The following is a 16,721-nucleotide window of genomic DNA, read 5'->3' on the forward strand; positions in this document are numbered from 1 at the left end:
AGCTCTGTATAACCTACTATGTCTGAAAAACAAGGACAGTGATGCCTTTGACTAGGACAGCAGTAGAGACAGAAGTGAATGGACTCTGAATACACTCTGAAGATAGATATTACAGAATTTGCCGACAGATTAGGTGCAAGTAAACGAGAGAAGTCATGGGTGACTACTACTACCAAGGTTTTGTCCTCAACAATGGAAAGTGGAGAATTGCAGTGAACAAGCTAGGGAAGTTTGTAAAGGAGACAATATTAAGTTTTTCCATAAGTTTGACAATATTAATAATTGTCCATATTAAGTTTGACATGCCAGTTTGATGTCCAGGTAATAATTCTGGAAAATGACTTCTGAGACTTCGCTTTTAGAGAATATCAATGGAAAGAAACTGAAAACCTGCCTATAAGAATTCGCTAAATTTCCATAATCCTCAATTACCCCATCTGAAAAATAGATTTAATACCATCTCAAAGTTTATGAAGACAAAAAAAAAATGTAAAGTATCTCGCACAGTAATCTAGCATCTAGTAAAGTGATCGATAACGTTCCTTCTTTTGACAAGACGTGTTTTATATGGTGTCAGGCGCTTGTAGGAAGGGCAAATAATTATGCCTAACAGAAGCCGTAAAAGCTCTCATTCCGGTCCTCAAAGGCAGATTGACAACTCTGTCCGGTGTTACAATAAAGAAAAATACGCAAGAAATTGTTGGGCGTAGTGACAGGGGCTGCCCAGGAGACCACATTTCCCGGCAACCTTTGCGCGCCTGGGAGCTTTCGCGGATTGGACGCCTCTGGGTGACGGGGGTAGGGGATAGGCGCGAGGTACTGTGGGTAGGAGACGGCCGTCGGCCGAGGCGCCATTTTGTGGAGCGGCCAAATACTGCAAGAGGTTCTGGGGCGCAGAACCGCTATTGCTGCTGCTTCGGTTCCTCCTTGGGGTGAGTGTGGTGGCCGTCCATAACTACTCCGGATTCTTGCCGTTGAGGCCGTCCCTTGAATCTTCCTGTCAGCTGCTAGAGGCTGCCGCCAAACCCAGCCGGGTCTCTTCAGGAGCTAAAGTATCCAAGGCGTTGGAGGGCCGCACCCCTCCTCGTCGCTAGCTCTGTCAGCTTTAGGGGGTCGGCCCGCAGTTCAGCCTGCGGTCCGTTTCTTTTGGGCTGTGAGTTTCCCTCTTGCTGGGACGTGTTCCCCAATCCCCTGCCCAACGGAGCGGTGAAGCCGTCACTTTTCTTGAGGGCACTCCTTGGGAGAGCCCTGTGGCAGTCGCTAGCCGCCATCGCCTGGCAGCTGCAACTGATTGCCCACTCCAAAAAGCTGTTTGGTGATAGCAATCTGAGGGCTGGGAACTTATTGAAAGACGGGAGGGGCGTGTGCAATGGGGAAAGCCGGACATCCAGTCGATCGCTCGGTCCGTGGCGCCGCCATCTCGGTCGCGATACTCCTTGGAGGTGGGTGCGGGCACCGCCCGGGAGATGAAGGGCCCACTAGCTATGTTTCCCCGGGACTTGTTTCCCTCAGATGGAGCTTTCATTAATTATTCAACAAATGTTCGTTGACTAGTGCCTACCCTAAACCAGACGCTAGAGATGGCCCTAACTGGTTTCTCAGACCTCGCACGCATCGAACGTGGTCCAGCTGTGTGATGTTTTATTACGGCCCAGGGGCCCCAGAGTGGGCAGGGAGTTCATCACTCAATGGCCTGTTAAAGTACTGGCCAAAGGCTCCGTGGTGGTTATTGCCACTGAGGTTCGAGTTTGGGTTACAAATGCATAAATCTGATTTCAATCTGATCGGCATTCCAGCTTCTAAGAGAATTATTTCATCAGAAATTTTCATGTTCCATGAATTTAATGTTGAATTTCATATTAATGGAGATACTTGGATTAATGTTTTGTCAGTCAGCTGCCCCACTGAAGTTGCTTTGGTTCAGCATACAAGAAACTGATTGCATATCTGCCCTTTTTGCTTTGTAATCCTAAAGTAGGAGCAGGCAAGGAGTTTTCTGTTTGCTTCCCTTCATGAGTTTCATATGAAATTTAATATTTTATAGTATTTTTCGTCTTCCTGCTCTGTTCATTTTTAACAGTTTAGCATGATTTTAGTGTTGACAGTTGATCCTCCTCCCCCCACCTTAGATAATCACTGTTAATGATTTGATGGTTTGATGAAATCCCAACCTCAGTAGTGACCTAGTTTGTAGAGCAGTTAGCTTAAGTGATCCCTTAATTTCACAGCAATTAATCTCTCTTGTCTTCTAGAAAAAAATAAAATTTGAACCTTTTGGAGCCCTGTGCTAGAGCTTCAGTGAAACAATGGGTTCAGACAAACGGTAAGTTCCTATATTACATATCTGTGATAACATTTCAGTAAAGATCATACTATTTATTTAAAATTGCTTATTTATCAAACAAATATTTGACCATCTGTTTTGTGCCAGACATTGCTAATGAACACCTTCATGATCCTGCTATCACAAACTACTGCCTAGTGAGAGGTTTAAAGTACTCTGTATACCATGTTATGATAAAAGAAATTTAGGGTACTGTTAGAACTCATAAAATTGATTTTTTTTTTTTTTTTTTTTTTTTTTTTTTTTTTTCTTGTACACAGCTAGAAAAACTTTCTGGAGAAAGTATTCTTATGGTGAAGCTTGAAAGCTGAGTAGTAAGTAGGCAAAGGAAGCCAGAATGGAATGGGTCACTGAGAGTTCCAAGAGTGAACAAGCGCCCATTCAGAAGCCAAGAGATTATAGAATCTGACATTTTGCTTAGTGCCACTGTGGCGAACAATCAGAAAATGTTATTTCTCATTATTGTCCCCTAAATAGCAAGATGATCTAAACAAAGAAAGATGAGAATCTTGGGACATGTGTTACATGAAGGAAGGAAGAGCTAAAGAATTAGTGGAGAATTAAGATGAGAGCATTTCACTGTTGTGTCAACAGCTGGGGATATTCCATCTCAGACCATTTGACTTAAATATATAAAATATATAAACTTCCTTATTCAGTCACTGGCCTTCTTAGTATTAAGGCAGTTCCCTAAGATAGATCACATTGATAGCCCAAAGGGCTTTGGTATTTATTTTTTATCTTTCTGGTACCAGGACTTGGACCCAGGGGCACTTAACCACTGAACCACATCCCCAACCCTTTCTAAATTTTGAGACAGGGTCTTTCTAAGTTGCTCAGGGCCTTGCTAAATTGCTGAGGCTGGTCTTGTGATCCTTTCAGCTTGTGATCCTCCTGCCTCAGCTCCCTGAGCTGATTGGATCACAGGCATGTACCACCATGCCTGGCTCTAAAGGGATTTATTTGTGTCACTCACTTTTAAATTTTTATTTTATTTATTTTTTTGGTACCAGGGATTGAACCCAGGGGTGCTTAACAGAGCCACATCACCAGCCCTTTTTTTTTTCTATTTTATTTAGAGACAGGGTCTCACTAAATTTCTTAGGGCCTCACTAAGTTGCTGAGGCTGGCTTTGAACTTTCAATTCTTCTGCCTCTGTCTCCCAAGCTGCTGGGATTACAGGTGTACACCACTGTGCCTTACTGTATACTCACATCAAAATTGTTCCTTAAAAGTTTTGGCTTTCTCTTGTGATTTTATAGTAATTTTATGTAGCTGGTAAATAACTTATGAAAACTATTTTGTCTGTGATCAGATGGGTATAAGCTTCCTATATTTTACCATGAAACTCAGGGTTCCAAATGACCAAAAATAAACCAGATAGTACAAGAAATAAATGTTCTCTGAGGATGATACTAGTTTTGAGTAATCCTCTTATATGAAACTTGGTCAATAAACTGATTGGTGGGGAGGACTGACTTACCTCATCTAAGTTATTGCTCCATTTCTTGGTAGGTGTGGTACATTGAGAGTAGATGAGCTAGTTTGTATTCTTTGAAATTTGAGTAATTGCTTTCTTCTTATCTTAGGTTACTGGGATATGAATTTTAAGTGAAAGGGGTCATTTGTACTCAGTAGGCTTGAAAAAGCATAAGACTGTGTTTTGAGAATGTAACCCTTTCTCCAAAAATTCAACCTAAATATTTGATATATTTTATAATTTAGTGTAAATTCCTAAAAATTGTCTTTACATTTAGGATGTAGGTATTCTCAGTGGTTATCTTTGTAAATTGGAATTTGGTAGTAAATGTAGAGGAATACATTAAATATTTGGACATAGCTTATAAACTGATCTCTGTGTATGTTTCCTGAAGGTAAAAAATTATTTACTTTAAATTAAATATAAATTACTTTTTCTGGCAGAGTGAGTAGAACAGAGCGTAGTGGAAGATACGGTTCCATCATAGACAGAGATGACCGTGATGAACGTGAATCCAGAAGCAGACGGAGGGACTCAGATTACAAAAGATCTAGTGATGATCGGAGGGGTGATAGATATGATGACTACCGTGACTATGACAGTCCAGAGGTGAGTGACCAGCAAATGTTTATGGAGTTGTTAGAATTATGAATAGTGTGTACAGCATTCTTGAAAAGTATTCTAAGTATGAAAATTTCTCCTCTTGAGTATTACAAACCTTCTATTATTCTGAAATACATTTGATGTAACTATACCCCACAAAGACAACCTGAGCCTTATAATAATAGAAATAATAGCCAACGTTTGTTTACATAGGACTCACTGTGTATTCTTTAGAGCACTTGATTTCATGGACTCATTTAATAAGTCTCACTATAACTCTACATGGTAGGTGTTATTTCCATTTTAAAAGTGAGGCAAGTTATAATAATAATATAAGCTCTGTGCCTTGGACAGTTTTGAAATGAATAATGTAAGTTGTAGTTTTGGTCATCTTTCTTTCACATTTCTTTCCATATGAATATGTAGCTTTGTTTAGAAGTAATCATGCTATTCAAATAGTTTTGTACCTTTTCCTTCTTTATACTTTTTGTGTGCATTTAATTTTCATATTATAACAATTTCATTGTGTTTGCTTCATTATGTGTTGGTGTACTACATTAAACATCCTTCCTGAACTAAATAAATGATTGTCCTTGTTCTAGAAAACACTGCAGTGAACATCAACATGGAATACTCTTTATTATCGCTTTTGACTTATTTTTTTTTAAGAGCAAATTCTGTGAGTGGAGGGACTTGATCAAAGGATGCAGGGTGATTTTAATTATAATTTTATTTTACTGTGAATCAGAGAGAGCGTGAAAGAAGAAACAGTGACCGATCAGAAGATGGCTACCATTCAGATGGTGACTATGGCGAGCATGACTATAGGCATGACATCAGCGATGAAAGGGAGAGCAAGACCATCATGCTGCGCGGCCTTCCCATCACCATCACAGAGAGCGATGTAAGAAGAACTCACAATTCTAATGAGTAGCAGGCACAACAAACTTGGAGCTTCTACCATTATTGTCTCATTACTGTTTTATCTTAAGCTGATATCTTAACTATTGAAATCTATTTCCATCTATAGGGTAGAAAAAAGTAAATTACTATTTGTATTTAGACTTTGAAGCTTAGTGTAGAGTTTTCAGGAGTGCCTTAAATACAAGGAGCAGGTCTTATTCCTTCATTACCTCTTGGAAAGTAATCAATACATTTTTAATGAGTTGATTATTTATTAGGTGAGGATATGTCAATAAAAACAATTTTCTCCATAATATGGCCACCCTTTGATTTGTTGAAAGTTATACTATCCATTTGAAATCTCAGAGAAGCCTTTTGAAAAGGAGGATTTGTTTCGTGGCTCATTCCTCAGGCAGGGCAATGAGGGCCTTTGTGTACTTGACATTGCTTGATTTCCAACAATATCCCTGGCTTCACCCTTTCTTTCAGCCATATCTATCACCTGGATCCTTTTTTCTATCAGTGTGACTTTTGCTGCTTGGAGACTCCTTTATGTGAAGCCATTTCTGATCTACCAGGCAGAATTTCTTTTTACTCTATTCTCAAGGCACTGTATTTGTGACTTTAATGTAGTATCTATACTGTAGCTATTGACATATATGTCTCATTTCTACCATAATATAGTAGATCTCTTACTGTAAACCAGTCATCTCCGTGTTCCCAGGAGTAGCTGGTGAAAGGTTTGGAAACATGTTTTTAAAAAGAAGTAAATGCATAGCCATTGTGCTAGTACCTGTTGTCCTAAAGTAGACCAAGTAATATGCTGACAAATGGTTAGTTGAATTTTAGACAAAGCTGAAGATAAACATTGGATCACAGAAGTGTAGTTTCTAAACACTGGAAGTAATGATTATAATGACTGTGAGACCACATGTTTTAGTTAACAGTGGGTAGGTAGTTATTGTATTATGTGTAATCTGCATACCTGATATACTACGTGTGTTGTGTTAGATGTCACACTGAGCCATGAATCCTGTCTGTATGGATGAATATTTGAGATTAGCCCATGATGGTGATATGAAGAATAGAAGGCTGGGCTGTGGATGTAGCTCAGTTGGTAGAGTGCTTTCTTTGCATGTACTAGGCCCTGGGTTCTAATCCCCAGCACCACTGGAAAAAAAAAAAAAAATGGGTTTTGGTGCAGTCTTCTAGGAGGCTGTCAGGGGTGGATGACTGAGCCCAGAAACTCAAGGCCAGTTCCTGGGCAACATAGTGAGACCCCATCTCTTTCTTAAAAAAAGAAGAAAAAAAAAAAAAAAGGTGGGTCAGGCATGGTGGTGCACACCTGTAATCCCAGCAACTCAGGAAGCTGAAGTAGGGGGAACATAAATTCAAGGCTAGTCTTGAGCTATTTAGCCAGGCCCTAAGCAACTTAGTGTGACCTTGCCTCAAAATTTAAAAACGGCTGGGAATGTGGCTCAGTGGTTAAGCACCCCTGGGTTCAGTCCCTCTATATATTATTATATAAATAATAATATATAATAAATATATATATATTTCTTTTTTAATTAAAAAAGGGGTTGGGAGTTGGTGTTGGAAGAGCTCCTATTGAAAGAGATGCTACTGAAGAGCTCTGGAAGCTTATTTAAGGGAGAATATTACTGGTGGAAAATAAGGAATAACTCCATGGAGACATTAGTTGTGCTAATTCTAAAGTATTTTTTTTTAGTTATTGATGGACCTTTATTTATTTATATGCAGTGCTGAGACTTGAACCCAGTGCCTCACACATGGTAGGTGAGTGCTCTACCACTGAGCCACAACCCCAGCCCCTGGGCTAATTCTTAAGGAATAGAAATGTTTTGGTCTGGTAGAAAACTGGGAGAAAGTTGTGGTAAATGACCTTCTAGGCAAGAGAATCTTATAAAGCAGACCTGGAAACAGGGAGGTACTGAATTTAAATAAGGGCTTAAAACTGATTTGATTTGGCAAGAGGTAGAAGATCTTCTCAGGGGAGAGGTAGGTGGGAAGGTTCTGTTGGGCTGGTGGCTAGGGTCTTCATAAAAGAAAGTTAACGGAGTTTGCCTGGCAGCAGAGGCTGCATAGCTTAGAGTGATAAGAGCTGGGGATATAACTCATTGGTAAACACCCCTGGATTCAATCCCCAGTACAAAAAAATAAACTTGTTGGGTGTGGTGGCACACACCTGTCATCCCAGCATCTCAGGAGCCTGGAGCAGGAAGATGCAAAGTTGATTCAGGAAGGCTTGCTGATTTATCATATATGACCCCTAGGAACCCACAGAGGAAGTTGACAGTATGGGGGAAGCAATCAATGCTTTAGCTACTTGGGGGCTGTCCTTCTGATAACAAGACAGGCGTAAGATAACTATATTTCACACATCTTTAAACAAACAGAAATGGATCCCATAAGTTTGTTTTGTTGTTGTTTGAATGCTGGGAATTATCCCAAGGGGCACTTCACCTCTGAGCTATATCCCCAGCCCTTTTTTATTTTGAGACAGGGTCTTTCTAAATTGTTTAAGTCCTCATTTAGTTGCTCTGATTGACCTTGAAATTGGGATCCTCCTGCCTCAGCCTCCCAAATTGGGATTACAGGTGTACACCTCTGTATCCAGCTATTATCTTGTAGTTTTAACTTGCATGTCTTTATTATCCATGTGAGCATTTTCTCTTATACTTTTTGGCTCTCTCAATTTTATTTTCCTTTTTGTGAATTGTTCTTATTACGTACTCAATTTTCCATTGTTTTCCTTCTTTAATTGGTGTGTAGGAAGTCTTTGCCATATACGTTGCAAGCATTTTTCTTGTCTTTGTGTTTAATGTACATCACAGAATCCTTAAGAACAATTTCAGAATTGAAGTTAAAATTGCTGAATTCATCTCTGACAACACTTAGCCTTGCACATGAAAAGCAACTTTATGGAGATATAATCAGTTGGAAGTATTTTTGGAAACCTCATTGTAATTTAGATTTTAGCTCAAAAGTTCACCTTTCCAGAGAGACTTTCTCTGTTAGCCAAATCCACAGTAGCTGCTCTGACTCTATCCCTTTATTCCTCCAGAGGTTGTTTTTCAAAGTAGAATTTTTTGTTTTAGTTGCAGGTGGACACAATACCTTTATTTTTATGTGGTGCTAAGGATTGAACCCAGGGCCTCACCATGCTAGGCAAATGTTCTAGTACTGAGCCACACCCCAGCCCCCTCAAAGTAGAATTTCTGAGGTTCCCAAATATTGTACAGTGTTCTTCAAATAATTAGGATCTTGATATTTGTTGGGATGGTAGATTTTTTGTTTTTTCCCAGTACTGAGGATACAACCCAGGGCTTCATGAATGCTAGGGAAGAGGTCTACCACTGAACTACATCCCTATTCCTTTTATTTCATTTTGAGACAGGATCTTGCTAACTTGCCCAGGCTCACTTTGAACTTGTGATCTTGCCTCAGCCTCCCAAGTCTCTCAGGATTGCAGGCTTGCCACGCTGTGCCCAGCACAGTCACTCCCCCCCGCCCCCCCCAATTTTAGATGTTTTAGATGGAAGTTGTCATTGTTTTGTCCTTTAAGCTGTTTATATCTGCTTTATATCATTAACTCTGTGTTCCCAAGGTAAAATCTTAATGAAAAATAAACAAATGTTCTTTAGTTATAGTTCCCTTCCATAAATTTCATTAGAAAGGTTATTTAGTCTCCTGAACTTTAATACATCCTGTATGTCATTCTGTTTCCTTTTTTAATGTAGCCCCCTTCACCTTGCAACATGCAAACTCTTGAGGATAACTGTCTTTGGTTACTTTACTGTATGTGTAAGGAATGGACTTTGTTTAGTAACTATGTTTACTCTGGTGACTCTTTTTACTTATTCTGTTACTAAGTATAATTCTGAGTCTTATGGTATTAGTGTAGCACTTTGATGTGAAAAAACAGATACTTTCTATTCCCCCCCCATTCTTGGTTATTACTTTCCATAAAGTCACCACAAACACTACACCATTGCTCCTAGAGGAAATAAAAGGTTCTTAAAAGTGGGAGGGGGGCACATTTTTTTGTCACCCAATCAATATAGAAACTTGTTTGTGGAATGGGGATAGTAAGGATCAAACCCAGGGGTGCTTACCTCTGAGCTGCATCCCTAGCCTTGAACTTTTTTGGTCTTTCTGCCCTCATGAGTAGCCGGGATTATAGACATGTGCCACCACACTCAGCTGGAAACTTGTTTTTTGTTGCTGTTTTATTGATGTTGAGTTTTTTGGTTTATTTTTGTTTTGTTTTTGTTTTTGGTACTGGGACTTAAACCCAGAGGTGCTTTTCTATTGAGCCACATCCCTAGCCCATCTTTTTATTATTATTATTTTCAGACAGTCTCACTAAGTTGCTGAAGCTGGCTTTGAATTTGTGATCCTCCTATCTCAGCCTCCCAAGTTTTGGGGATCACAGGCCTGTGCCACCTGGAAGCTCGTTTTATGTGTTCTTGTTTAGAAAGGCCTATATGTTGTTGATTAACTAACATTGAACTTGGGACTGGGGCTGTATCTCAGTGACGAGTGACAAGAGTGCTTGTCACATGTAAGGCACTGGGTTCAATCCTTAGCCCCAGAAAATAAATAAAATAAAGCTATTCTGTCCATCTACAACTACAAAAATTTTTTTTAAATTGAACTCAGCCCATCAATACCTGAATAACTAATACCTGAATAAAACTTAACTAATACACACATTTTCTCCATAATGTACATTATAGTCTTCTTGTGCTTTCACAGGTGGCATTTTAGTATTGTGCTTGGGGAATCATTTTAAACAGCAAAATAACACACACACACACACACAAAAAAAAAAAACATGAAAAACATTGGGCTAGAAATGTGTGAAAGTTCAAACAGGACAAAGCATCCCAGATGTCAGCTGGGAACATGTGCTTGGGCAACTCAGATTTCTCACTCATCTCTATACGCACACAAATATCCATAGGAGTATTGCAAGTATTGATTTGGGGGTTACAAATTTTGGTGTATAGGTAAATTCACAAATAGGGATCTGTGAATAATAAAATTTTACTATATGTAACCCTGCTGGCTAACTGGAAAATAGGGCCCACTGGGAATCTCAGTTTCCCAAATTTGACCATATTTTTCCTGGAAGTGTTATTGTCTTATATAATTGATGAAGAAACCAATTGCATTTTTTATCATTGCCTTTTTTATTTGGGGCAGTTCTGGAGATTGAATACAGGAGCATTCTGCCATTAAACTGCATCTCTGGCTGTTGGTTTGGTTTGGTTTGGTTTGGTTTGGTTTGGTTTGGTTTTGGTTTTTGAAATCGTTTCCCTAAATTGCTCGTTCTGGTCTTGAACTTGAGGCAGTCTTCCTACCTCAGCTTCCCAGGTAGCTAGAATTATAGGCATCCACCACCACACCTGGTTTATCATTGCCTTTTGCAATAAAGAATTAGTTTGCCATCCAGAACTGCTATCCAGAATATTTCCTGTAGGTCTAATTAATGTTTATTAGGAATCTAAGAATGTTGTGAGCCTTGTTACTTTTCACCATTAATATAAATTTAAGATTATTTATTTATTTACTTATTTATTTATTGTGGTTCTGGGGATCCAAACCCAGGGCCTTGTGTGTGTGAGGCAAGCACTCTACCAACTGAGCTATATCCCTAGCCCAAGATTATTTAATTTTAAGACATTGTAAAGAACATGTTTACCTTGAGCAGGCTCCACTTTTTCTAGTTATTTATTCTTGAATAGTCATACTTCAGCAGATATTCTCTCCTATTTTATTTTTTATTTATTTAGTTTTACTTTTTGTTACAGGGGATTGAACCCAGGGGTGCTTAACAACTAAGTCACATCCCCAGCCCTTTTTTACATTTTATTTAGAAACAGGTCTTGCTAAGTTGCTAAGGCTGGCTTGAACACACGATCATCCTGCTTCAACCTTCGGAGCCGCTGGGATTACAGGGGTGCGCCATCACACTTGGCCTCTGCCTTTTTCAATCTCATTTTCTGTCTGCATCCTTTAAAACAGGATATTGGGGTAGTCTTAAGGGCACCATACAATGAGCAAGGCCTATATCATAGATATAGATAAATAATTGTGCCTAGAGGAAATTTCTAGGCAGCATGCGTGCTGTTTAGGAAATTTGCATTTTGGTGTGATATAAGTTAAAAACTTGGGTAATTGACACATTATCTAATCCCTACTCCTTAAACTTCCTTTGATGTAAAATAGTGTGTGGCAAAAACTTTAACTGTAAATGTGTAAAACTCTGCAGATTCGAGAAATGATGGAGTCCTTTGAAGGCCCTCAGCCTGCAGATGTGAGGCTGATGAAGAGGAAAACAGGTGAGAGCTTGCTTAGTTCCTACTGTTCTGGTTCTCTTCCCCATCCCCACCTCAGTCCCTAAAGAACATCCTGATACCCCCAATCTTCAAGCACATGAATTCAGAATGAAAGGTTTGCCATGGCTAAGGAATGTGACTCTTTGAAAACGATGTTAGCATCTGAGGAACTTTTTTAAAACGTTGTTTTTAGGGGCTTTTTTTTTTCCTTCGGTAAGTAGTGATTTATAAACTCCTTGTTTGACTGTAGTCGGTTGCATGGTTACTTTAAGCGTGGAATCAAATGGAGTGGCATTTAGTTCAGGCGGCTTGTTCCTTGCCATGGCAAAGTATCAAGAAGATCCCCAAGTCAAGTCACATTTGTAAAGCTGCTTCCCAATTGGCTTTGTCACGCAGTGTTGAAGCAGTGGGAGAGAGATTCACCTGTTATAAAGGAACTGACTAACACGAGTATCCCGTCTATATCTGAATGCTGTCTCTAGGTGTAAGCCGTGGTTTCGCCTTCGTGGAGTTTTATCACTTGCAAGATGCTACCAGCTGGATGGAAGCCAATCAGGTTGCTTCACTCACCAAGTCTAGATATTCATGAAAATGGAACAAGTCTGTACAATTAAAAAAAAAAAAAAAGGTTGAAGGAGTGGTTTGTTCCAAAGGAGTGACTTTAAAAAGAAAAAAAAAGAGCTTTGTATATATTAAAATTAACATGAGTAGAATAAATATAGTTCCAGCTACTACATTGCAGAATTTGTTTTGCTTTTAAACATGGCTACCTGGCAGAACTTTAACTACAGAGTACCTGTCTGGTAATTACCACAATATCTTTATATTTCATTTTTCCTATTCATAATATCCAGTGAGAATAAACTTAGAATATCAAATGCTCCATTTGACAGTGAAGAAGACATAACGGAAGGCTGTTGCAGGCATTTTTATAAGTAATTTCTTATTTCTGCCTGGATACCATAAGCCTCCTGGAGGTATAACTACTTAGATGGGTCTTTAGGGACCATTTTTATTTAAGAACCTAGTGGTATTTATGAATACCAATATGTCTGAAATTAGAATGGGAGTGGTGTCTTACTGCCATCTAATGTGGTTAGAATGGCATTAACATTTCTAATCTCCCTGTGAATGCCTTTTGCAGTCTGTTCAAATCTTTTATGGTTTTTTAATGTAGCATTAACTGAAGTATTCTTCAGTTTGTCAAGATACAATATTCAGTGCTTGGCACTTAAAATTTTTGCATGAACTCCAAAGCACAATATTGAATGCCTTTAACCAAGTGCATTCTGGGAAGTTTGCTTTACTCATGTTGCTTTTCTGCAGCATTTTGACTGGAGTCATCCATGAAAAGATTTATATTCTTTGGTAATACAATTGTTTATTACAAGATTTACTAACAAGGGTATCACTTTGATGATTTGTTAAAATTTTTAATAAGACTCAGTTTCTTAACCCAAAAGTCACAATCTATTCTTATAAAAGTACAACTTAATTCATTTCATACTGTGAATACCATCCTAGTAAATCCAGAATATACAGCAAGCCTCATGTGAGTCCACTTGTCAGTATCTTTTGTTGCAGTGGATGTATCACAGTGACTAATTTAGGAGTTTAAAACTCCTAAAAAATTTAAGCCTATAGGACAGTTATTTAAAAGTCTCCACAATTTTAATGTATACAAAGCTATATTAATGTCTGATACTTTGTTACAGTTCAAAATCACTCCAGAAATAAAAAAACAATAGGATTAGGGACCCAGTGGTAGTTTGGAGTCTCCCCTAACATACATCCCTCCTAGTGGGATGCTCTGTTGACATATCTCCCAGCTTATATTTGCTTCTGTACTTCACAGTGAATGGATGACCCTTTAACTCTTTCCCTCTAGGCCAGACATGTAGTCTTGCCTTTAGATATTGCAGAGACAACATTTATAGAATGTCTTAAACATTCCAGAATTTGTGACAACCAAATTGCTCAACAGTACGTGTAGTTAGAGGGGTTAGACTCCTTTTAAAAATCTGGATATCTAACCTCCTACTTAAATCTGTTCTAATAGCGTCAGTTACCCCCAATCCCACCATTTCCCCCACCTCCAAAAAAAAGGAAAAACAAAAAAAAACGTGCTCCTATTAAATGAAGGCTCTTTGGGGGCAGGTGCTAGGTGTACTCTTAGCTAGACTGATTGAGCTCAGAGTTTGACCTTTTAAAGTTAAGTGCCTTTTAGTCACATGGTTGACTTGAAGGATGAGGTTGTGTACACTTTTGTGAAACTTTCCTACCCCCCTGAAGAAACTTCATTGGCCTCCTGGTTACTCATCCTGAAGCAAGTACCATCCATTCAGTGAAAAAAACACATCTGTCACCTAGGACATGACATGGTTGCATTTGACAGGAAGAAATCTGATTTAGATGTTTTAGAGTTGGTGGCATTCAGAATAGTCCTTCCTGAGAAAGACTTAAAATCAGAATCCCTTTAAAAATGAGTTCCCCTCCTTTTGTCTCCCCAAAGGACACATCCTGAAGCTTGAGTTTGGGGGAAGGGGAAATATAAAAGCTACTTTGCTTAAGGATGGGAATTGGGAAAAAGTGAAGCAAAGCCCAAGGACATCATGCTAAGGGCTAATGCAGGAGACAGTCTCAACTGGGAGAGGTCTGTTTTCTGCTTTTTGAAATAAACTGTCACTCTCAGGCAGCCTGTCATTGCTGAATGTTAGGACTTCTGTCTCTGCTGGAGACACGGCCTGGTGCATGTCAGCGTTTAGCGTTTGGCAGCTTTCTCAGCACTCCCTGACTCCGTTTACCTTTACTCCGCATCCCATTCTCTTACTGCCTATCTGAAGGATTGGATGGGCAGAGTATAGGTGGCGGTGGTTGGTCCTCCCCGTATGTTGTCCATTTAATTCCAGAGCACTGATTTTTCCGAAGTGTGCTCTGCCCTGGGAAAATGGACACATGTTCCTCACAATGGGAATAACTAATTACTTTTTTTCTTACAGAAAAAGTTGGTGATTCAAGGAAAGCACATCGCAATGCATTATAGCAATCCCAGACCTAAGTTTGAAGATTGGCTTTGTAACAAGGTAAGCATGTGTACTTCCCAAATAAACAAAACTACTTTAAGGTTTTGCTATTTTTCTGTTGTTCGATGTCCAAACAAGGAAAATAGTTGTGTATAATCACCAGCTCTTATTATATATCATGTACCTCTCATTATATATCATATATTGTCTTTTATTATATATCATAAGGTAATTTTTGTGCTTTATGACTTTCCTTGGTTCCTCCTGTGCTAGTATTAGAGGACAGAATCCCCAGAACTTTAATAAAGATTTTGTTAGATGAAGATGCAGGTTTTTAAGCCCAGAGTTTCAGTTAAGATTTTAGGCCCGGCACAGTGGTGCATGCCTGTAATCCCAGCAGCTCAGAAGGCTGAGGCAGGAAGATCACAAGTTCACAGCCAGGCTTAGCAACTTATTGAGATCCTCAGCAACTTAGACCATCTCTGAATAAAATTTAAAAAAAAAAAAAAAAAAAAAGACTTTATGTGTTTCACTTTACTGTAATTTGTTGAAATCTGGAGCTCTCAACTTTTAACATGGTCACTCTTGTTTTTTGTTTTTCAAGTACTGGAGATTAAACCCAGTTCTATCACTGAACTACATCCTCAGTCCATTTTGTTTCTTTATTTTGAGACATGGTCTTGCTCAGTTGTCTAGGTAGGCCTTGAACTTGTGATCCTCCTGCCTTGGAGGTATTATTGTCATATGCCACTGTGCTTGTCTTGCTTAGTCTCTTTTTTGCAGGGGGCAGATTGAACTCAGGGCACTTAACCACTGAGCCATATCCCTATTTCTTTTTATATTTTATTTAGGGACAGAGTCTCACCAAGTTGCTTAGAGCCTCACTAAGTGTGAGGCTGGCTTTGAACTCACAGTCTTCTTGCCACAGTCTCTCCAGCCCTGGGATTACAGGTGTGCGCCACTGTACTTGGCTTAGTCTCTTAATTTTATTAATGAAGCTAGGCACGGTGGCACACACCTTTAATACAAGCTAATCAAAAGACTGAGATAGGATTGCAAGTTCAAGGCCCATCTGAACAACTTTAGTAAGACCCTGCCTCAAATTTAAATTTTTTTTTTTTTTTTTTTTTTTCTTAATTTAAAGAGGACTTGGAAGGCAACTCAGTGGTAGAATACCCTCTGGGTTCAATCCCCAGTACCCCTTAACCACCAAAATTTTATTAACAAAAATCCTTGAGAACCTTGATATAAGGTCTGTTAATGGATCTGACACCAGTACATTTTGAACTTTTTGGTGGAGGCGGGGGGTACTGAGGATTGAACTCATGGGCACTCGACCACTGAGCCATATCCCCAGTCCTTATTTTGTATTTATTTAGAGACAGTCTCACTGAGTTGCTTAGCTCCTTACCATTGCTGAGCCTGGCTTTGAACTCTCCATCCTCCTGCCTCAGCTTCCCAAACCACTGGAATTACAGGCATACACCACTGCACCCAGCTAACATTTTGAACTTAGACATAATTTTTTTTTTTTTTTTTTTTTTTTTTTGTGGTGGTGGTGGTGGTAGTACTAGGGATTAGCCTAGGGGAGCTCTTCCATTGAGCTACCCCTTCCACACACACCATTTTTTCCCCCCTCAATGCAAGAGATTGAACCCAGGGACTCACAAGGATGTGGTCAGACAAGAGCCACATCCTCAGCCCTTTTTTATTTATATTTTGAGACAGGATCTTGCTAAATTGCCCAGGCTGACCTCAGATTTGTGATCCTCCTGCCTCAGCTACCTGTTACTGGGATTATAGGTGTTTGCCACTGCACCAAGCATACTGCTGTTTTGAGAGTAGTCAAATTCTTTTTCCTGCACATACCCAGCAGGGGACTAGATAGTGTTCAGTCTACACTGTGTTTGCATGTATACAGTGCTCTTTCAATTTAAAAAAGAAACTGAGGGCAGTAGCACACATTGGTCGTTCAGCAGCTAGAAAGTCTGGAGGATTGCCAA

General features: G+C 39.3%; 1 protein-coding gene across 1 annotated transcript in view; it reads left to right on the forward strand.

Moving 5' to 3' along the window:
• Window positions 1–791: 791 nt before the first annotated feature.
• RBM5 (RNA binding motif protein 5) overlaps window positions 792–16,721 on the forward strand; it is a 31,097-nt gene continuing 15,167 nt past the window's right edge. The window contains exons 1-7 of the mRNA XM_079155488.1: window positions 792–932; window positions 2,253–2,323; window positions 4,268–4,433; window positions 5,176–5,331; window positions 11,629–11,698; window positions 12,178–12,251; window positions 14,695–14,778. Coding sequence (XP_079011614.1) covers window positions 2,307–2,323; window positions 4,268–4,433; window positions 5,176–5,331; window positions 11,629–11,698; window positions 12,178–12,251; window positions 14,695–14,778 — 567 coding nt within the window. The 5' untranslated portion in view covers window positions 792–932; window positions 2,253–2,306. The remainder of the gene's footprint in view (window positions 933–2,252; window positions 2,324–4,267; window positions 4,434–5,175; window positions 5,332–11,628; window positions 11,699–12,177; window positions 12,252–14,694; window positions 14,779–16,721) is intronic.

This window comes from Sciurus vulgaris (assembly GCF_902686455.1).
Source record: "Sciurus vulgaris genome assembly, chromosome: 10".
NCBI lineage: Eukaryota > Metazoa > Chordata > Mammalia > Rodentia > Sciuridae > Sciurus > Sciurus vulgaris.